The sequence below is a fragment of the Python bivittatus genome, unplaced genomic scaffold, assembly GCF_059951505.1.
Source record: "Python bivittatus isolate LINGU-HERP-01145 unplaced genomic scaffold, Pbiv_v1 ctg000080_np1212, whole genome shotgun sequence".
Classification (NCBI taxonomy): Eukaryota; Metazoa; Chordata; class Lepidosauria; order Squamata; family Pythonidae; genus Python; species Python bivittatus.
The window spans coordinates 38,954,574-38,977,907 of NW_028277035.1; the positions used below are offsets into that span (position 1 = coordinate 38,954,574).

Below are 23,334 nucleotides of genomic sequence, written 5' to 3' on the forward strand. Positions count from 1 at the left end.
TCTTGGCCAAGGAAGATGAGTCAGGAGGCTGGGACTGCCTGAGTTAATGAAAAATAGCTGCCAACTAAACAGCCAAGTGAAATGCTTGGCAGTTCTGTTTTTTTTTAAGTACTGTTTTGTAGTTATGTTTTTGAATAGCTAGAGATTTCCATATTGGGGTATGAAAAGGCTTCAGAATTAATCTTCAGGCAGCATTCCTAATAATTTGAAATTGAAACTCCTGATATACACAGTCCTGCTCATATCCTGCTACCTCTTGTGAAACTTGCCTGTTCTGTCATTTCTCTTTCCATGTATCTTCTTTTTTATGAACTTATGTAAAACTGCTTGTGTGATGAAATAAAGCAACAACAGTGCACATTCTCTTGCATCTTCTTGCTTCAATATAGGAATATTCTCTGCACTACAGGCCTCAGGAGAGCCAGTTTGGTGTAGTGGTTAAGGCACCAGGCTAGAAACGGAGAGATGATGAATTCTAGTCCTACCTTAGGTACAAAACAATTTTTAAAAAAATTGTTATAAAGTTTCTTGTAGTAATAACTCTTTATCTTTTTATAATGCTTGTTTTTATTGACTTATTTTATTTAAGTGTTGTATGCTGCCCAGAGTTGCTTTGTGTGAGATGGGTGGCTATATAAATGTGACAAAGAGAGAAAGACAGACAGACAGACAGACAACTTGGGCCAGTCCCTCTGTCTCAGCCCTAGGAAGGAGGCAATGGCAAACCACTTCTGAAAAACCTTGCCAAGAAAACTGCATGAACTAGTCCAGGCAGTTGCCAGGGATCGACGCTGACTCGAAGGCACCCAAAAAACAAAAACAAAAAAGGCCTTACCGCCTTGCTCACGTTTGTAGACATATAGCTATGAGCACTTTAATTTCCTCTTTTGCAGCTTTAAACAGCGCAAAGGGTTTTCCTCTGTCCCTGGTGCTCTCCTATTTGCTTGCCTCGCCTCATTTCTGATAGGGTTGGTTTCTGAATATATTCTCTGTCTGCAAATGTTCTTCAGTTTCAATATGGTATAGTATTTCGATTTTCCCTTAAACTCATTTTCCTGCATTAGATTTTTCCTGCGATTACTCTTGAGTATTCTAGCCTAGCTGTAATTTCTCTGATCAACTGAAAAGCATCTCTCGTTTTTCAAACATCTCCTGTGACTTGCCTCCGCTGGTTAAGATTCTTGATAGAAAATACCTTCTTGTCTTTTCGGGATTGGTAGAAGACTGCAAACAGTTGTTGTATGTCATTCCTGTGGCCTAAGGCTTTCATCCTCCTCCTTTCTTTGGCTGGCATAATCGCTTGTTCTGAAAGCCACTTGGATCTTTTCCTTTTTGAATTTTTTGAATTTTTCTGGTTTGGTTTTTCCCATAGTTCATCAGGTTCTCTTTCAAATAAATTAAGCATTCTGAATCTGTTTCTTACACTGATGTTCTGACTGTATATGTTCAGATCTTGCTGACATACTATCCCCTTTCATTTTTTAAGTTTGACTTGTATAATTGACATCATTAATTCATGACCTCTTCGTGAACCTGAATGTGTTCTGGCTGTGCTTCTCCATCCTCTCTTTTGTATTGTGAAGCTGATTTGATTCTGATGCTGTGCATCTGTTGATGTCCATGTTTCAAGTCTGGGTTAGGTTGCTTGAAGGAGGTTTTGGCAACAAAGACTTCTTTTCACAAAACTCCCTGTTCAAATATTCCTGTACTTCCAGGTTATCTCCAACACAGGCATTCCAGTTACTCATTAGTACATAGAACTTAAATAACATCTATATTCACTGGACATTCAGTCATTCTTGTTGATATAATCCTGTCATTTATTGGATTATCTTCAAGAACATTTGGTTCAGTTCTTTTTGAATATCACTGCCACTACTTCATTACTTTATATATTCCCATGTCATATTTACATTATATTTCTCATATAAACATCTGATTTAATATGATCCTTTCCTAAAGTATCTCATATAAGATACAGTAGTCCTCAACTTACGACCATTCATTTAGCAACCGTTTGAAGTTACAACAGCACTGAATGAAGGGACTTACAACTGGTCCCCAAAGTTATGGCCATTGCAGCACCCCCACGATCACGTGATCAAAATTTGAGTACTTGGCAGCCTGCCCACACTTATGAGTACAGGGGCACTTCAGCTTCCCCCACCTATCTCCCCCCATCTACGCCCTTTTGGTCCCCTGCACTCCGTGGCCTCTGCCGCCATAGCTGACCTTCGCTGTATTCTTGCTCCCACTGTTGACCAAACATGCCCAGCCTGGCCCTTCACGAGGCAGCTGCTGGCTGCACGAGGCTTTCTTCCCAAGGCTGTACATGGTGGTTTCCTTGCAAGACCTGGGGAAGATGGACTCCCTTGACCTGCAGCTGCCTTCCAAAGGGCCAGGCTGGGCAGGTTTGGTCAGCAGCAGGAGCAAGAACACTGCGAAGGTCAGCTAGGGTGGCAGAGTGCAGGGTGGCAGGGGGCTTGGAGTGCAGGGTGGCTGGGACTGGGCTGGGGCAGCTGGGGCTCCCTGGGGCACAGCAGCTTTATGCCGCACTGTTGGGGCTTCCTGGGGTGTGGCACCTTTGTGCTGTCCTGCTGGGCAGCACTGAGGCTGGGCTTCATGTGGCCCAAAGTGGCTTCTTGGCTTGCTGCAGCTCTGGGGCTTTTTGTTTTTTGAAGCCCAGCCCAATAGCATGGAACAAAAGGGCTTCCTGGTACGCTGCAGCCGTGGGGCTGCAAAAAGCTTGCAGCCCCAGAGGCGCAGCACGGCAAGAAGCCCCTAAGATGCAGCATATTCTTTCCTCGGCCTTCCTAAGCGTGTGCCACACTGCAGCACTCTCCATGGCGGCCCCAATGCTCTGAATCCTTGCCCCTAGAGTGGGCCCAGCCCCCTTACTGCCTTCTGCAAGAGGGTAAAAATGATACCTTTTAGGTGGGTTTATGAATCTTAAAGGTAAGGCTGGGCTCCTGTTTGGGGTTGGGATTTTATTGGGGGTGGTTAAAGGAGTGTTGTGCCTTAGTATTGTGGAATGTTGTGCCATAGTGTACATCTATGGCACTGAATTAGATTTTACAGTATTTTATTGGATTTAATTCTTGTAAACCACCCTCAGTCTTGGGATTGAGATTACAAATAAATAAATTTCACAGATAAATCAATGTAAGGTTTTCAGTTAACATAACCAGAGCTAATTTTTAGGTAATTCTTGCTGATCATCTTGCTCATTCTCCATAGCCCTTCCTCATTAAAAAAGGCTGATGACTTCACATACACTTTTTTGCACCTTTTTCAATATCCTATTTATTACATCCTATTTTATTCATATTCATTCATTCATTCATTCATTCATATATATATATGTGTGTGTGTGTATGCATGTCTATGTGTATTTGTGTGTTGCATATACTTTAACTATGTTCATGTGGAAGCAGGTCTCTTTCAAGCATAGAATAAATGTCATTGTAATAATTTCACTAATCCTTTATCAAGTAATATTAATTATTCCAGTAAGCTCAATATGCACACATCCCTGCATATATCAGTTCCCAAGCAACACAAATCCTATTTTTTGTCTATTTCTGTGTGGCCATTTTAATTCAAACTAGTTCCAGATTGTCAGCATCTAATTAAGGTTAAATACATGATGTGACATGCAACATACCCCCTTCTTTTTATTTTTGTTAAACATCAGCATGAGCATAATATTTCACAAATACTCCTATCAGCAGCCACATTTACATTACCCCTGTGTTCTAATTAGCTCATCAAGGCCTTCACTGGTAACATAAATTTATTTTTAATGTCCAACATATTTTGGGCCTCTGAAGGCTTTTCTTTACTAGTCTAAAATTGTTGCTGGGTAAGCTTCAAAAATGAACAAACAAAAAATAGCTTTCTCTGTTCTTAAGAAATACATTTACCCTGATAGATGCAAAGGATCTGCAAACTCTCTAGTAATAAAAGTCAAGGGACACAGTGAAAAAATGGGACTAAAATTAAATATAAAGAAGACTAAACTAATGACAACAGGCAGAATAACCAGTGAAGATATCAAAGTGGTGGATAGCTTCTGCCTTTTAGGATTGACCATCAACAGTAAAGGAACAAGCAGTCATGCTAGCTGCACACTAGCACTTAGCAGAGCAGTGATGAAAGCCTTGGAAAAGATATTCAAATGCTGTGATGTTTCTGTACCTACAAAGATCAGAATTGTACAAACCATGGTATTCTCTGTGACACTCTATGAAAGCAAAAGTTGAAGAAGCAGGATAGGAAGAGTATTGACACCTTTGACCTCTGGTGTTGGAGAAGACTCCTGAGAATACTGTGGACAGCCAAGAAAACAAAGAAATGGATCAGTGAACAAATCAACCCAGAGTTCTCACTCAAGGCACAAATGACCAGGCTCAAATTATCCTACTCTTTGGATACATTATGCAAAGACCTATCTCTTTGGAGAAGGCTCTAATGCTGGGAAAGGTGAAAGGAAAGAGAAGAAGAGGACAACCAGCAGCAAGGTGGATGGACTCAGTTACAATGGCAATGGGTGCCCCATTGGAAAGACCAGGTTAGGGACAGAACATCATGAAGAAAATCTATATATGTGGTTGCTAAGAGTCAACGATGACTTGATGGCACACGATCAATTTATTTTTAATGTCCAACATACTGTGGGCCTCTGAAGACTTTTTGTTACTAGTTTAAATTGTTGTTAGGTGAGCTTCAAAAATGAATAAACAATACTTTCTTGGCCCTTGAGAAATACATTCCTTTATTAGAAGCAACCAGAATGCTACAAAAGAAGTCTGTTCAGGTGTTACCATCACACGGAGATCTCAACATGTAAATAACAGTGAGTAACTGCTCTAGTCTCCATTTGAGCTGATGTCACAAAAAAGCCAATCTCCACATGCACAGGTGAGTTATCGACAGCTGGAAGCCTTCATGTGCATGCAAATACTTCTGTTTGGAGACCCTTTGTACTTGTACAAAGACTCCCCACCTCAGACAATTGTGTGGCATATGGTTTTTAGTGGTTTGGTAGGGCTGCAGTTGTGCTGGCATGAGTCAGCAAAAGGAGAAAGAAAAAGGGGAGAGGAAGCTTGATTCTAGGCTTGAAGTGCAGATGTACTGTCATGAGGGCTGATGGGCTCACCTGGCTAATAGCCAGGGCTGTTGTGGGGCAGACAGCATTCCCATTGGTCCAGCCTTGTACAGTATATAGGTGATGGGGACTAGAGCCCTGGGGGGAGACCCACCTCCTCATTTACTGGGGGAAATGCTGCTGGCCTACCCAAAATTGGAGTGAGGAAGAAGAAGATAGAAAACAAGGGGAGAAACAAGGAGAGAAAACTACAAAGACTGTTGTAGAAGGGAAAGTCTGGAGAGTAAAGTTTGTGAGTGTGAAGAGCAGTTGCCAGTTCCTAGGTTAGAGAAGAACAAAAGTCCATGGGTGGCTTCCCTGGAGGAAGAGAAGCAAATTCCCAGAGAGACGCAAGGTCCAAAACGGGAAGGAGGGAGATGACTATCTTTGGTGAAGCCCTAGTCTGTGGGGAATGACTGGGCAGAGGACTCCTGAGAGAGGTTCTTCCCCCATTGGAGGAGACGCAGACAATGATTGGCTGAGTGGATCCAAGGAAAGGAGATGAGCAGCACTGAGCACACTCTTTCATACATCTAGCACATTCGTTCTTTTACTCATTATTTATAATCCCAGAAATAGGGGAGGGAGATGAAATGAAGGGGGAGGAAGTTAAGCATTCGGGAAGAGAGTTAGAGGGGAATAGTTTCTGGGAGGGAGACTTAAGAAGAAACCTGACACTGGTTAAAAGCTGGGATCTTGTTCTAAATACCAATTGCAAATAGTTTGCTGTTTATAGTAAAGAAGAAGCATAAAACCCTGCACTGTCTTGGTTTCTCTGGGTCAGTTACCATCCGTGTAAAGCTAAATGCATCTCCAGTTCTAAAAGAACTCAGTCACACCATGACAATATGGAAATCAATTCTTCACCAACTCAGCTTAGAATGAGGGAGCAGCTGACTACCATTCCTTGCATATAGAGATCAGTGCATTAAAGATTGAGCTAACAAGGCTAGAGCAAGTTCATCAGGAGAGCCAGCATAACAAGCAAAAAATGGGAGAAGAAACAAACATCTCAAAATTTGGCCAAAATTTGAAGTCAACAAGGAGAATGGAGAGTGAATGGATTAGTCATTTATTTCATTTATTTAGCAAATTTATGTAGCCACCATCTCACAAATGAGACTCACAACATTTCAGGATGAAAAAGCTATGATTCCCATCATACCTTCCTACCCCCCAGTTCTGAAAATGTAAAAGGTTAACTGAATCTCAATTCTGCTTCCTGCTTAGAAGACAGAAACTAAGAAACTGAGTTCAGTTCTTCTTAAGTAGCCATGACAACCAAAAAATATGTTTCCTGGAGTTGTTGAATAGGTCGGATACAACTTTACATTTTATATGTAGCCACCAACCCACAAAGTTGTAGATTCTTTTAAGATCACAACAAAAGGTACTAATTGTATAGGATTGTAGTATGAATCAGCAAGGTCTACCATTGCAAAAATGATATTCACAAAGGTTTTTTTTAAAAGCTACTTTTCTAGTTCAGAGTTAACCCAAGAGAAAACTCCAGCAAATAGCATCCAAGTCCAACATTAAAAAAACATGATGCTCTTTTGTGGCATAAAATGTTGCAGGAGTGCATATATAAAAAGTCACTTTTTTGTGAGATGGGCAGTATCTGAATTTTAAACAAACAAACAAACAAATAAATACAGAATTGAAAACAGCAGCAACCACAACAGAAACAAGTTGCCAACAATGCAGACCTGTGACATTTTTTCTGCACCACACATAACAGAAAGATGGTAAAAATAAAGCTGCAATTTTTGCCTCTAGAGAGTTCAATTCAGAAAATACTTTTTACATCAGTGAGATTTTTATCACTAAGATTTATTTTAGACAGAGTAGTCCGCAAATGGCAAAAGCCATTGTAATCCAAGCTCTGTCCCTTTTGTATGTGCAGTGTGTCATTGCATACACTCACACACGAAAGGGATGGAGTCTGCATTGGGACATTGCAATGCTGCTTTCATCAGTTGGACAAAAGCATCAGATTCCATAAGTGCCTTAACTCATTGAAGGATTTGTGTTATATACAAATCTAGCCCATTTCAAAGCAGTATGGAAGATGTGCAGTGCCTCTTTGAATATAACAAATCTACAGCAGCAGCAGCAGTAAAGCATACAGTCACTTTTCACCTGACTGTTGTTTTCAATCAGATGAACTTATCTTTTTCTGAGACAAGTTGCTTAACTCACATATAACCTTCTAGTTCAGGCAGGACCTTTGCTCAAGGAGATACTAAGAATTAGGACTTTGGGACTTTCTGCATTCAACCCCTGCATTGATCTCAATAAATTAAATGGCTAAAGAATTCTATTTCCGGTCCATGTCAGTTTGGCATATATTGAATGATAAGACCAGTCCATTCATCAGCCGCTGAATTTAAACAAGAAAAAGATATAGAACTAAAAATGTAGAAGTGTATTCAATTTTCTTAATGTATTCAATTTAAGGTGCAACAGTCCTCCAAAAACACATTTCTCTCATCAATTTTCTCCAATACATGCTTTTTTCCACACAAGTCTCAAGCCAATGGTTGCATCAACAAAGAAGCATACAATCCAATTCATAACTGTGTTCCAATCTATATATTAGTACAGGAAAAGTAAATTAAGCGACTCACTGAAAAAGATGCAGAGCAAATTAATTTTCAACACCTCCCAACTGCCCCTTCTCTCCCATGCCTTGTACTCAAAATAAAGATACAGAAGAAATAATTGTTGAGGTCACATGCATTGTTTATGGAATGTTTATTTATTTATTCAATTTGTATGGCCGCCCAACTCACCTAAGTGACTCTGGCTGACTCACAACAGCTGAAGACAACAATCCAATTAAGAAAAAGTTAAAAACCGATATACAGACATACAGAACTATCAATTACCACTTTAAAACAAAAATAACAATGGTCAGTGGCAAAATCCATCCTTGCGTGAAGCTCAGCAAAACCATTGCCAGACCTCCAAGCACAGTGGCAAAGCCTTCAGGGCCTTCCTAAAGGCCAGCGAGGGGCGGGGGTGATGTGCCATGGGGCGGGCACCACAGCAGAAAAGGCTCTCTTCCTGGGTCCCACCAGATTACACTCTTTCGTAGATGGGACCCATAACATGCCTCTCCTGCTGGTCCTGATGGGACGGGTAGATGTAACCAGGTGTATCCCTCAAACAAGCTACAGGAACAAGCTACAGAACATTCATGTAGGATAGGAAAGAAACAGACTATTTTGAGTCTGTAAGAAATTACAGAAGCAAAAGGAGAAAAAGGGATCTGTTTATTGTTTGCATCAAAAGAATGGAAAGGAATAAAAAGAATCCAGTTAATGCATGAGAGAAATGTGAGTGAATTTATGGAAGGCAGTGTAGAGATACCCTATGCCATCTCTGATACACTCTTCCATCTCTGAGCACTGTAAATATTGGGGAGAGAAGGCAAGTAACTCATAATTGGAACAGACATTTGCCCCTTAAGTTCACAGTTGTACCAGTTTCTCTGATCTTCTGTCAGGTTCTCCATCACCATGTGAGGGCTTGCCCTTGGGCATAGCATGTTAAAAATAAATTATAGGCACACTTGCAAAATGGGCAAAACTAGTGTCTAACAATCTGTCTCTTGACTCTGCAGATATCACAAGGATGGCTTGTTTATATTAGATTTTCAGCCCCCTTTTAAAATCTGATCATACAGAATTACAGCTGTATATTGAATGACAATGGGACAGAATATAATAAAGCATTGTTGGGGAAGCTTCCACTGAAGGCAATTTGAAAGATGCATTAAAAAGTGTCATGGGTTTTATGTTGTAGACAGGTTTTGTGAGACGGGCAGCCATATAATTTATATAAACAAACAAATAAGAAAAAAAGGATAAATGAAAATTATACCAAAGATATAGGATAGCTTTAAAGAAATCTCTGTATGCCATCTGAAATGGCTGCTTGCAAATGTTTTGCATCTGATTGCCTCCAAAATTACCTTGGATCTGAAGCCTCGGCGTTATACGTGCCCTCCAAAACTTTAAGTGAGGCTCCCATAGGTGTTCTTATAAAGTGGCCACCAAATAAATGACTAGACAAATCATTTACTATATGGGGAGCAACATAATGGTTGTATTTCATTTAAATTCAGTTAAATCCAATTTAGTTCTATCTTGGTCCCATCCATTTTTTTTATCCTGTTCTTATTTACCTCCTGTAAATACTCCTTACTAGTATCAACTCAAAGGACCAGAGTGGGATTCAGCCTAAAATGTTTCTGCACATTTCATATAAATAATAATGTTGGAACACGTCAGCTGATGATTTAGCAAAGTGAGGGCTGATAACTGTGAGGATGATCCTTTTTTCTCTGTAAGAATCTAAATATTGGGGCCTGTTGAAGATCATCTTCAGTTGGCTTCATTAAGAGGATCTGATTATAAATTCTTTTAAGAATATCAGATCTTGTGGATTAAACTGAGGAACTTTAGTTAACTGCACCTTAGCCATGGCATAATGCTTAAAAGGGAGAATAGACTGGTACTTAATGGCCCAGATCTCGGATCAACTGGGTTGATAATAGGATGGGTCCAAAGAGAGTTTCTTTAGGAGAGGGAACAGAATTGCCTAATTCAAAATAACTGGGACTACTTCCTCTCTTAGAGAGAGCCTTAATAATCTTCTAGATCAGGGGTCAGCAAACTACAGCCCATGGGCCAAATCTCTAACCTGCGATCAAAGACTGGATAGGCAGGCAGGCGACAACTGCCAGACCTGAGCCTTAGCTGAGCTCCAGGGCAAGAGCAGTGCCAGGACATCCTAGGTGGCTGTGGCAGTCTGGCAGCGGTCTCCTTGCCGGCAGGCTGGCGTCATCCAATGGCTGCCATGCTTCTTGGCCTGCAGACCTGCCAGCCATGCCCACAGAGGTGGAGGAGGGGCAGAATCTGGCCCTTTTATAAAAGTTTGCCGCCCTGGTTTAGATCCATGCCTTTAGTGAGGTACAACTAACCAGAATGGGCAAATGTTGAACATACAAGTAGTTAATGTCAGCTTTCCGAGTGTTTTCAGGTCCCACTAACTGAAACTGATCCCATGAGCAACTCTGGATTAGGTTTCAGGAATCAACTGTAACCATCTTACAGGATTTCAGAGGAAATCATAGCATCTATTTAAAGTCATATCTGGAAATGAGTTAAGTCCATAAAGTGAGAAAGCTGACTCTATTCTTGGTATAATAATAAATCCTCCAAAGTTGACAGGTTTTTTTTCTTGTTTGTGCTAGATTTTTTTCATAAAACTAAGCAAAGGAGATACTGAAATAAGGAAATTATATTCACTGGGGCTAAAGGAAGCATTGCTGGTTCACCTCCTTTCTCCAGGGACATTTCCAGTCAGTGGTGATTGGGGAGGAGAGGTCCCGCCCTCAGCCTCTACTGCATGGAGTGCTGCAGGGTTCTCTCCTCTCCTCTTTAACATCTACATGAGGCCACTGGCACACTGATGACACCCAATTATATATCTCTCCCCCTAGTAAATTAAGCGATGCCGTGAATGTCTTATCCCGGTGCCTGGAGGCTGTGAGGGTCTGGATGGGGAGCAACAGGCATCAGCTGAACCCTGGCAAGACTGAATGGCTTTGGGTTTGGGGGCCTTCTGGTTTTAGGACTATGCCATCTTTGGTGCTGGAGGGGGTTGCATTGCCCCAGACAGAACTGGTGCACAATCTGGGGGTCCTCCTAGACTCACAACTCCTGCCCAAAGAGCAGGTGGCAGTCGTGGTTAGGAGGGCCTTTGCACAGCGTCATGTTGCGTACCAGTTGTGCCCCTTCCTGGATCGGGAGGCTTTGCTCACAGTCATTCAAGCCCTAGTCACCTCCAGATTGGATTGCTGTAATGCACTCTATGTGGGGTTGCCTTGAAGAGTATCCAGAAGCTTCAACTGGTGCAGGATGCAGTTATGTGTGCTCCCAGAACAGCACATATCACACCTTTGCTCCACAGGCTGCACTGGCTGCCAGTTTGCTTCCAGGTCCAATTCAAGATGCTGGTTTTAACCTTTATAGCCCTTCATGTCATGGGACCGGGTTATCTGAGGGACCGCCTCTCCCTGATTACCTCAGCCCGTCCCATCAGATCTGGCAGAGAAGGCATGCTGCAGGTACCCTCCCCCAGGGACTTATATTTGATGGGTCCCAGGAGGAGAGACTTCTTTGCCGTGGCACCTGCCTTATGTTAGGCTAGCTCCACCTCTGTTAATGTTCAGGAAAGCCCTCAAGACCCAGTTATGTCACCAGGCTTGGGGGTCCCAGGGAGCCAGTGACATCCTAAGATGGCTCCACTATTGTGGTTGATATATGCACTGTCTGGGCCTTGTGGTTTGTATATTTTAATTTGTAATAATATTTTAATTTGTAATAACTATTGTTTTATATTTTTATAAGGATTATTTTTATATAATTGTTGTTTTACTTGATTATTGTACACCACCCAGAGTCACTTCTTGTGAGATGGGTGACCATATAAATTTGATAAATAAAAAAATAAATGTGCATTATGGCTAAACAGTTCAGCTCTGGACAGCCAGTGCCAGTGCACATGAAGACAGACTGAGATATAGAGCAACTTCAGTTTTGATGGAATCAGTTTTAAAATGTCACCTTCTACTTATTCTAATTTGCGCATTCATTGGTTTTAAAAGAATTAAAATAGAATGGAAAGAAAGAAAGCAAATGCATTATTTAGCTGAAGTCACCTTGCTCCACCTTCTAAATCGGTTATAGTTGGGGGGGGGGCTTCTCCCAGTCTGGAGAAAATTACCACATCATAACAGTTGCTTAAGAGGTGTAAAACTGTTGGCTTGGAAAGTGGGCATTTGACAAGTTAAATAACAACCCTCTCACATGTATTCTCAACTGATTCTAAATAGGGTTGTAAAGTTTTAGATTGTCTAGAAGCATCTGCTAAGGAGCAGGCAAGCTGGCAGGATAATATTAATACTAATGATAATAAAGTTAATCCAGTTTGGATTCCATTAATCCATATTCAAGTTTTCATTATGACAGCTAATTGTATTTGATTGTACTGCTTATATATATATGGTGTAGCTTAATACTCATAAATTATTCAAAAATCCTACCTAATACTGTGAGCTCCTCCCCACTGGCCATGCAAGCTGGAAACTCCAGCAGAGATTCAAACCTATCTCAAGCCCACCAGTTTGGGCACAGCTCATGTAACTAAATTTCTAAACTATGAGCTGGTATAGAATTACATTTTAAATTACTGTTCAGGTAAATCAGAAATGCAAGGATCAAAAGATTTAGAAGGCAGGCAGGCAGTGTTTTTCTTGTGTTTATATCCAGGAGAATTACTTAAATGTTTTTATTATGTTTATATCCAGAAGAATTACTAATCTCTTCTATCTAGTTACCTCTTTAGATGAAACATAAAGTCAATACTTAGTGCTTAATCGGCATCTAATTAAAATGTATAATGTCCGCATAATGTGGTCCATTAAACAAATGGAAAGTACTCCCATGCCTTCATTTTCTCTTGTCCGCAGGATTATTATTACTGACAGTTAATGTGAATTTCAAACTAATTATAGGAGTATAGCAGGTATAAAGTTGTTACCTTCTGAAGGCAGGATCTAATTTAAGTAATTGAGGTTATTGTGAAAAAGAAAAAAAGATGACAGCAATAGTTCTCAAAGCACATTATTAAGAATGTCATACAGAAAGCCAGAAGTATCGCTGCTGCTCCCTCAAATTATCTAACCCACAGACAGTCTTTTCTTCAAATAATCTGACTGGCCTCAACCATCTGAACAGACTAGAACTGTGAGTTCTTGGCTGCTAGAATCTGTTTCGAGGGCTGGGATTAACAATTATCTGAGTACAGCGTAGGAGGAGAACGGATGCCTGCTCGTGATTGATACGAAGTACTGAAGATGACAGAAAGATTGAGAGGACAAGAATGTGGCATCTGTAATTACAGGCATCTGTAATTAATGCATTGCAAGGCTATAATCTGCTTTATGAGGTAGATAGATCACAAGACAGCAACAAGGTTACTAGAGAAGATGGATTCTTTTCTTTGTTTTTCCAAAAATATCACTTTAGGCAATGATACAAAAAACTATAGCAAAAACGCTGGGGCTAAAATTTAATTTCACCATACAGTATTTTGTTTTTTCTTATTACCAGTCTCCAACAGTGATGTTGGCAGAAAAAAAAAATCTAGTCATAAAAGGTTTTTGTGTCTCCAGCAGGTAACACTTAGACTTTCTTTAATGTCAGCAGAAACAAGCAGTTTCCTTTTCTTTATCATTTTTGAATTTAAAATTATTTCCTTAAATTCACATTATGACTCCCTCACTATTGCTCTCAACAACAACAAAAAAGTGAGCTAAAACTTGGCAGATGAAGGCACTTACAAAAAGACCATAATGCTTACCAACTATTGTTTGAAGGCATTTATTCTGATTACCATACTGAAATAACAGATTGCAAAGTCCAAGTTCTAATTCCCAGTCCTGCTGTGCATTTTTTGCTTAGTACTATCATCTTCAGTTTAATTTTGGATTCATAACTTTGGTTTTTTCCCCAGAAATCTAATAATTTCTGTATAACTAATGAGACTTAGACATGATTTTTTTTCTCTCCAGATGACTTTGGCTTAGGGCAGTATTGTCCAAACTTGGCCACTTTAAGATGAGTGGACTTCAACTCCCAGAATTCCCCAGGCTGGCTGGGGAATTCTGGGAGTTGAAGTCCACTCATCTTAAAGTGGCCAAGTTTGGACAACACTGGCTTAGGGCAAGGCATGGAAGATTCAGTTGTCAGAATAGAGAAACTAGCTCTCAATGTGTATATTCATTGTGTATGTATGATGTGGAGAACCTAAAGTGTCCCAGGTATTCCTCTCAGCATGCATATTCATCTACTTGAGCTAATAGCAATGTGAGAAGTGCTTGCTTGGGATTTCTTATAACTCCAGTATTCCAACATACACTGTGTCTGAGAAAATGTATATTATTTATTTGGAGGCCTATTTATTTATTCCTCAAGGTAGCCAGCATGACATATGACAATGAAGGTGTTTCATGACTTTTTATTATATTTGTGGGGGATTGGGCCTTTTAGCGAAAACTCATACTGGCCCAGAACAATTATTGTAGCGCTTCACTTAGCACTTGTTACTAACTGAGGCAGAGATAAGCAAGCTTTTCATCTTCTGCACATCACTGAAGAATCTTATCAGTAGCTCAGGTGCCCCGACCCAAATTGCTAAAATCTTGTAAGATTGCCAAAGTCTTCCACTGAACTCTTGCACAAACTTTCAAAACTACTAAAATTGCATGATTTTTATAACCATTTATTTGGGGGGACCTACATATGCTTTGTTGCCAACTTCGGAGTGATGTATCATATTTTAATCAAAATTAAGATATGTTAATTAAAAAGGGATGCTTCTTTTGTACATCATATTGAAAGCATTGGAAAAGAGGACTTGAAGCAGTTTCCTGCTATGGCTCAAGGATGTAGTCAGTCAATTTTTTTACTTGATTTTTGTTTTTTTTACTAAACTACACTTTTATATTTCCCCAGATGGCATTTCTTGGCATTTCTGTGTTTGTAGTGATAGAGCTGCCCTACCAAGTGGAATGTTAATCAGAAGACATAAAACCAGACTGATATAGTAAATTGAGGAGTTAGTAATAAAAAGTACAGGATGTTCCTTTACATCAACTCATGCTGTTTGCTCATAAACTTCCATGTCCCTGCAGATGTTGATAAACTATAGTTCCCAGTAGTCCCACCCAATACAGTGAATGAAGAATGCTGGGAATGTTAATTCTGCAACATCTTCAAAGCCAAAGTTTCCCACATTGGTGTAGTCCAAAATTACTCTTTGCTCTTGTACATGGAGGTACTCAGAGGAGGTCTTTTACAACACTTACAATTGTTATCTTACCCTTTTATTAGAAGATTCCTGGGATTAAACCTGGGAATTATTGGACTACTGTAACATGCTCTACATGGGGCTGCCCTTGAAGACCATCCGGAAGCTTCAGTAGGTCCAGAATGCAGCAGCACGGCTAGTTATGGGTGCATCTCATTTTGCCCATATAACACCATGAGCTGCACTGGCTACCAATAGCCTTTCAGATGTGATTCAAGGTGCTGATTATCATCTTTAAAGTTCTATGTGGCATAGGACCAGATTGCTTGCAGGACTGCCTTCTCCCCAAATCATCTGCCCACCCCACATGCTCCCACAGGGAGAGCATGCTCCAAGTTCCTTCTTTTAATTCTTGTCATCTTATGGGATCTAGAAAGCATGCCTATTCTTTGGTTGCCCCTGTTCTATGGAACAATCCCCCCCCTCCCCAATATCTAACAGGTCCCAACACTGCTTATCTGTAAGAAAGCCATTAAGATCTGGGTTGTCCCTAGGCATTAGGGGCCAGTTGTGTGGAGTATCCTTTTGTGGTTTTGTTATGGTGCTTAATCATAATTTTATATTTTATATTTTGTATCTTATATTTATATATTGTATATGTTTTAATGTTACATGGGGGTGTTGGTTTATTATTTGCTTTGAGTCACGTTGTTTGAGTTGGGCAGCCTTATAAATCTAGTTATTACAATTATCCTGTGAAGCCAAATGATAGAAAAGGAGTACTTCTTTATATTATATCAGATTAAAATACTAGGAAATTAGCTATTATAATATGTGGTGGTAGGCATTAATATGGAAGGTTTTAAAAGGGAATTAGATTCAAGGGGAAAGGAAGAAATAGCATTCACCCTAGATACACACAAAGATAAACTTTTAGGATGAAGAGAAATCTTAATTTTTGAATGTTGGAGAGCAATGAAGATGGGGAAGAGAAATCCAAAATCTGATTCAGTCTGAAGAAACTTTGGAAGCATTTTGTTTATTTATTTATGTTTGTTTATTTATTGCTATGTTTATTTGAGATGAAGGAAAAAGATGGGAAGAGAGGAATAATATCAAACATGGTTGACCATATTCATGTTATGGTGTCTGGCACTGCCTAATGTTACCTCTGTAAAATGGAACTATAAGACATTTGCTTCTTCAACCACACTCAAGGATGGGCTGAAGCAGGGAAATGTTATGCAACTTCCCTAATGATCAAACTGAGATCAGCCTAGGCTATAGAGATAGGTCTAAAAATGGGAGAAGGAACATTGTGATCATGTAACGGAATATTGATATGTGCACATCCTATCTTTCTTTCTGATACTGAGGCACATTGAATGAAAAGACTGAAGGATAGCTAGAGTCAAGCTGCTGGTGGGTTATAGGTTGCACTGTGAGGACTACAAGAGTTCCTTGAGAAGGAGATACACACAGTAGACTCCATGTTTGCTTCCCAGGAGGGAGGTGGGAACAATGTGGTATGAATACTACCACAAAAGTGTCTGCCAAGTTTTCTCTTTAGAATCTCTTGAATATATCACATCCAGCGAGCCTTGTCTCTTTTCTTCCTTTCACTGGGAATGAAAGAATTCAATTTCTGTGTTTTTTTTAATAGCTCACGTTGGAGAACGTGACAAATATGGCAATATTTGAAAAGTGCTAGCTAGCTATAATGGCAAAAGATACTAGTAGGATTAATATGACATCATAAAGAGTTTGGAGAAGACCAAAGTCATTTGACAGTGTTCCTTACAGACAAGGGAATATCATTGGCTGGATAGCAAAAACTAGAATTAGTTCAAGGGAGAATGGAGACAGTGAAAAACCCTGTTTTGGTTTGTTTGTTCGTTTTTTTTTAAGTGTTCTGCAGTTACAAAGTCATATTCATCTCATGATGTTAAAGCCAAAGGCTTGGTCTCAAGATGAAAGCACAGTCACTCTTAGAACCATTGCCTTAGAATTTGATTTATTATAATTGGAATGCACCAGTAAACATGAATGAAGTTAAACATGCTTGACAGTATGCATGCCTGAGGTTTATATTTCAAAATATGCTGCTGTCCCTACCATGCAGTTTTCCTCTGGGAATTTGTACATAGCTTTCAAGCACTCCCATGATCCAGTGCAAACCTTATCCTGGGGAGCTGGTTGACAGAGATCAAACCCTTCTGCCTATTAGCAACAGAAAGTATTGAAATCAGATGTAAAGAAAGCTAGAATTAGTGGACATTTTTAGCATTTGATTTTATTTATGCAGAAATTTCATTGCTTAAGTTTTTTGTTAAACCTAGAGCCATTAAGGTGACCTAGCTACCCCAGTCTTTCTCACTGCCGGAATAACTTGGCCATCTGTGCCACAAGTGAAATTTTGCCACATGTGATCATCTGTTATAAAATCTTTCACAAAATTGTTAGGTTTTTCTGTTAAGCCCTCCATCAGCGTGACTATTTTTTATTTATAAGAAATGGTACATTTCATATTTCTCTTATGCAGTGTCTAAGATAGCTTAAACCAATTAAAACAGCAAAAACGATCAAAGTACTGAAATAAAGTAAAATAATCAAAAGAAGTAATGAAATATGACAGAGACACAACTGCATAATTAGTTATCAGAAGCAATCAATCAATGTTGATGTCTACCTAAATAAAAAAAAAATTACGACAACAACTAAAAGATAAAATAGCACTAGGTACCAGAAATTCACACAATATGAAGACCAATCAGCCAGTCAAGAATTAGGAATTCTACATAGCTCTACTTGGAGATGTGGGGATGGCACATCTGAATTATAATTTAAACAAAAACTGCTTTAGCAATTCAATTTTTTTCACTAATACATTTCATGCATCTTTCCTTAATATCTGTATGTAATTCAGACATAAATCTGCATATGCTGCTCAAACTGGCCTACACAATTTGCCTTGAAAGTTCAGAGATAAAATCCTTAGTAAATTTTTTAAATGTGAATTCTCATGCAGTAAATAATACTTTCACAAGATTTAGTTCCAAATATAAGCCTCCATTCCCCCTTTTGGCCCCAGCATTAGATAATCTAAATTGCTTATCTCTCCAGAAATTGCTGCTGACCTTGAGAGCAACAGTTCACATATAACTGGATTCCCCATATCCATGTGCTATAAACAAATGAATCTGAATTACATCTTACCATATTATGGAATTATGGAATTGGGGAGTACTATTTCATCCCTTGGAGTTAACTCTCACATTTGTTGGAAAAGAGTCTCAAGAGAGAAAAGTGATGAGGCTGAAAATGTTCCCAAAAGCATTAATTACTCTTTTCCAAACCACCTCTTTCATACAAACATACAAATTCCATAGCTGAATAAAACCTTAGGGACTTCTAGCGCAGTGTTCGTTCAGTTCTTTTTTTCCTCTGAAGAAGTAGGACATGTTTCATGGAGGATAGGCCTACTGGTACCTGAGGCATCAGAGGACACTTCTTGCAAGCTATTGCTGAGGAAGTCAAAGTGTGTGCAAGGCAGTGGGGATACTACTGCATTTTGCCACTGCCTTGCACACACTTTGACTTCCTCAGCAATAGCCTTAGATCCTTTGTTTGATCCAGCAGAGCTTTTCTTATCTTCTTAAGAAACCTCCCCCCTCAACCATGCTAAATGTACTAGATACCTGAACAGCTAAAAGGTAGGCCACTTGAAAACACAGCAGATTTATTTTAACTGTCATATCAACAAGAATTTTTGAAAACCCAACATGGTTTTGAAATATTATCTGCCTTTAATCTGGATAGACTTCTTTTTCAGTTCTAACATAGATGCTACAGATTGAAATATTAATTTTGCATGAAATTAAAGAACGCTTGCATAGAACCACACAATCCATTGCAGATTTAGAATGGCCACATTTAATAAACTACAATATTTATCTGACATCAAAAGAGAAGCAAGTTGCTTTATTAACTTGAAGAAACATTTAATGCATTTTTCCTAGCCATGAGGGGAAATAACCATACAGTAGAATATAACATATGATGATATATCGTAGAACCTATCCAGTATCCTTTCTTTCTTTCTTTGGGTGAGTGGCTTAGATACAACTTAATCCTATCATTTTTAAAACCTCAATTCCCATGGGAGTTATTTGAAAAACTGTCACTCCAGACCTTATCTTGTAATAATAGCAGGGCATCCACACACTCACCCTCCTGACAGGGCAAAGGAATAGAACATTCAGTCTTTGAAACTTCCTTCTGTGGCTGTGCTTTGAACGATATGACTACTTGCAAAGGAATAAAGCCAAAATAAAATGGAAGTGTATCTAATTCCTTTCAAAGCATCTCTGACTTTTGTTTTCTTTTTTTCCCCTTCTTCTCTTTACAGTCTGCTCCCAGTTCTCCAAGGGGGTCTATGCTATCTTTGGCTTTTATGAGAGGAGGACTGTCAACATGCTCACGTCCTTCTGTGGGGCACTACATGTCTGCTTTGTAACACCTAGCTTCCCTGTTGACACGTCCAATCAATTTGTTATTCAGCTACGCCCAGAACTTCAGGATGCCCTCATCAGTGTCATCGAATACTACAAGTGCCAGAAGTTTATGTACATTTATGATGCTGACCGGGGTAAGTCTAACTGAGCAGTGGAACAAAGGAAGTTTTGGATTGGAATAGGCAGATTAAGTCCTTATGAGTTATAGGAAATACAGAGGACATTGCAAACCTAATATGTACCATACAATGCATTAGGTTACATTAAATAAATCATCATATCACAGGTAGGCTTGTCCAGCCTCCCCCAAAAAAGAGCCAATTTGGTGTAGTAGTTAGAAAGCAGGAGACTGTGAGTTCTAGTCCCGCCTTAAGCATGTAAGCCGGCTGGATGACTTTGGGCCAGTCACGTTCTCTTAGCCCAATTCACCTCACAAGATTGTTATTGTCGAGAAAATAGGAGGAGGAAGAAGTATTAGGTATGTTCACCATCTTGAGTTATTTATAAAAATAATAAAGGCAAGATAAAGAATCTTATATATACATACACACACATACATACAATATGGGAATGATAATGCTGATCTAAAACAGTTGGTATAAACATTATAATGTAAAACGTGAACATGTGTAGATGTTAGATATTAAAATGCTGCCTCTTACCTTGGATTTATTGATTGAGAGCACGGGGTACACATAGAAACGAAGCATTTCTGAGAGCTATGATTTCTTGACTGTTGTAAGCAATGAGAAAGATACAAAAGCCATTCCTAAGAATTGATCTGATCTTATCCCATCTCAGGTTTGTCAGTGCTGCAAAAAGTGTTGGATACTGCTGCAGAGAAAAACTGGCAGGTAACAGCAGTCAACGTAATGACAACGACAGAAGAAGACTACAAGTCACTCTTCCAAAATTTGGAGAAGAAGAAAGAACGGGTCGTGGTTGTTGACTGTGAATCAGAACGACTAAATGCTATCTTAGGCAAGGTAGGCTTTAAATTTTGCACAAGTAAAGCAAGACATTGTAACCAGTCTACAGTCCCAGACTAAAAACAATAGAGCCACTCATAATAGGATTAGGCTAGGTCCCATTATACTTAAAATCTGAGGCCCACAAGATTGCTCACAAGTATTGTTTGTCAGATCTGATTGCTGAAACCAGAATACTCAATAACTTACTTCCATTTAGACCGTCCTTTCCAGGGTAAATCTTCACCAAACCTGGCTTTTCTCATCTTGTGGGCTAGGCAGTGGAATCTCCACACTAAGAGTGGTATCTATGGGTGTAGAATCAGGAGCAGTAGAACATGCTTCTACCTTGCTTTTGGTGCTAGGATCCATTTTTTAGAAATGTTTGGAATATGGCCCTCTCTTCTTCCTGATAAGGGTTTATATGTTGGGGATGCCACACATGAAAAACTCTGGATAGTTGTGAGCCATTTTAAAGAGTAGCAGAGTAATTCATGCCATAAGGTATGTACTCTTGTAACTTTTTGCTATTAGAGGGGAGATGGGTGGCATATAAATTTAATAATAAATATATTATTAATAATTTAATAATTATGTATTTTATAATGGAGAGAGAGAGAGAAGAAAGAGAGAAAGAAAAAGAAAGAAAGAAAGAAAAAGAGAGAGAGAACAAGCGAGCAGGCAGGCTAAGACACATGTTTCAAGGAACAGGGTAAAACGTTTTTAAAAAATATAAGTAGGCATTTGATGTTAATGTTGATGTCTTAATTAAGGATCTTTCTGGAACAACAATTTAGAATATTTGGTTGTGTATTATTTACTGAAGCCATAACATAATAGAAATTGTCTCTTGCCTCCTAAAAAAATGTTAACATCAAAATCTAATCTAATCTAATCTAATGTAATCTAAGAGTAACAATGTATCAAAACTAAAATACAATTAAAAATATACCATTTTAAAATGAGCTCAGGCTACACAAAACAAAGCAAGAAAAACTAAAATATTATTTGGAAATTATACCTAGATATGGTATTTATTATTGGCAATGAAATACCATGAACATTGCAGCAAACCTTCTTTTAAAAGAGATTGAATTCATTTTAGTAAATCCTGCAACTTGAAGATGCTGTTTTTGCTGTGGTTACTTTAAAAATGCAAAACTACTTTAAAAAAAAAATACATGGAACTGGTTGAACATGGATTTGAATTTGGGTCCTCCCCAGCTGTAGTCTAGCATATTTGATGCTACACTAGTCTGGATCTCCAGGATGCACAATAAAATCATATGTACACATGGCACATAATTACAGTTATAATATATATTGCACAAGTGGTTTCAGAAATAACTGCCCATGTAGAAAAGTGGCTGGCATGGCCCAGAAGGGCATGCAGAAGTACAGACGTATGTGCAGAAATGAATGGAAGTGTTTTGAAAATCCCTGTACAGATTGTAGGCCAGCTCTGGTACATTAAATATTGTCCGTGACAGAACAGCTGCTGTGCTGCAACTCTGGGATTAGGGTTTTGATCAAATTAATCACACTTTTCCCCTGGGCTCCTCCCATCTGTTTATTTGTATTCACTTGTTGCCTTACATCTGAAACCTGAACTGTGAATCACATTGCTCGGGAACAAGTTCTTTCATTTAGAGTCATTCAGTAGGGCAGTCACAAAGGATTCAAAGTTGTTCAGTATAGACTGTACAACTGAAATATAGTAATGAAAGGAAAAGTGATAGGACTTGTCTTTCACAACTCTAATGAAGAAGCTTGCTTTTCTTCTCTGGGGAAGAAACCTTTTAGCTTAGACTACGAAGTGGAGAGCCTATATAAAGAACTTTCTAATGTGCTCTAGCCCTCTAAATTTTGACTTCCTTGCATCTACAGTACACTTTGGAGCCATTTTCCTTGCAGTTTGCCACACAGCTGTATATCTGAGTTCTTCTGGAGAATGACTTTCACAACATTTCATTTGATCTCAAGGAGGATGTATTTCTCTGAGAGTACAGGTGGTGTACGTGGTTGAAATTCCTCTGCTGACTTTTTGTGTTCTGATTGAACTTCCTCAACAAGACATCTGTACAAACATATGAATACAAACAGCCTTTGAACAATGCTACTTTTTCAAAACACTTCTTAGCAGACTACTTAGTATTTAAATAATGGAGGGGAGAAGGGTCTGTGCAAGGACTAGGGTGTTTTTTTTCCCCTTAAAGGAAAACTTTTGGTTCTTCTTCCTCAAGCCACTAAGGCTTTGAGGAAATTTAACTCAACAGCACTAAGTGCAGGGATCTCAAAGTGTTGATGTAAAAATTTTGGTTTAGATCTGAGATAGTTTAGGAAGAGGAAAGATTTTTTAGATACCCGAAGTCTAAGTTATTTCATCAACATTTGATTAGTGCAAATACTAAAGCTTAAAAGGAGAGGTGTACACAAGCACAAGATTGAATTTGGAGCTTTGGAAATGCCTCCATTTCATTCCTTTTTTGGAGAAAACCCATCAAAAGATAGAAGTGAACCAAGGAATACATTTTCTTTACCTTAGAAATGGAAGAAAGGAGCTTAGAAAGTTCAGGATCAGGGTCAGTCCATCATAGGAATCCTTAGTTCCTTCTGGTTCCCTCCAGTGTCCAACCTTCAAATCCTATCTTTTTTTTTCTTTTTTTTAGGGATTCAAAACAACATTTTGGATTTTCCCAGGGGAAGGATTGCTACAGTTAATTTCAAAATCTTATTTCAAATCCATCTGAACCCTTAGTCTGTTTGTAAATTTCCAAAATGAACATGAATAATCACCCTTTTGCTATTTATTCCCCCCCCC

The 23,334-nt window shown here is 39.1% G+C and overlaps 1 protein-coding gene across 2 annotated transcripts in view; it reads left to right on the forward strand.

Moving 5' to 3' along the window:
- The window catches only part of GRIA1 (glutamate ionotropic receptor AMPA type subunit 1), a 225,055-nt gene that overhangs the window by 103,695 nt on the left and 98,026 nt on the right, over window positions 1-23,334 (forward strand). For both annotated transcript variants that reach the window (XM_007426228.4, XM_007426231.4), the window contains exons 3-4: window positions 19,440-19,679; window positions 20,347-20,531. In XM_007426228.4, coding sequence (XP_007426290.1) covers window positions 19,440-19,679; window positions 20,347-20,531 — 425 coding nt within the window. The remainder of the gene's footprint in view (window positions 1-19,439; window positions 19,680-20,346; window positions 20,532-23,334) is intronic.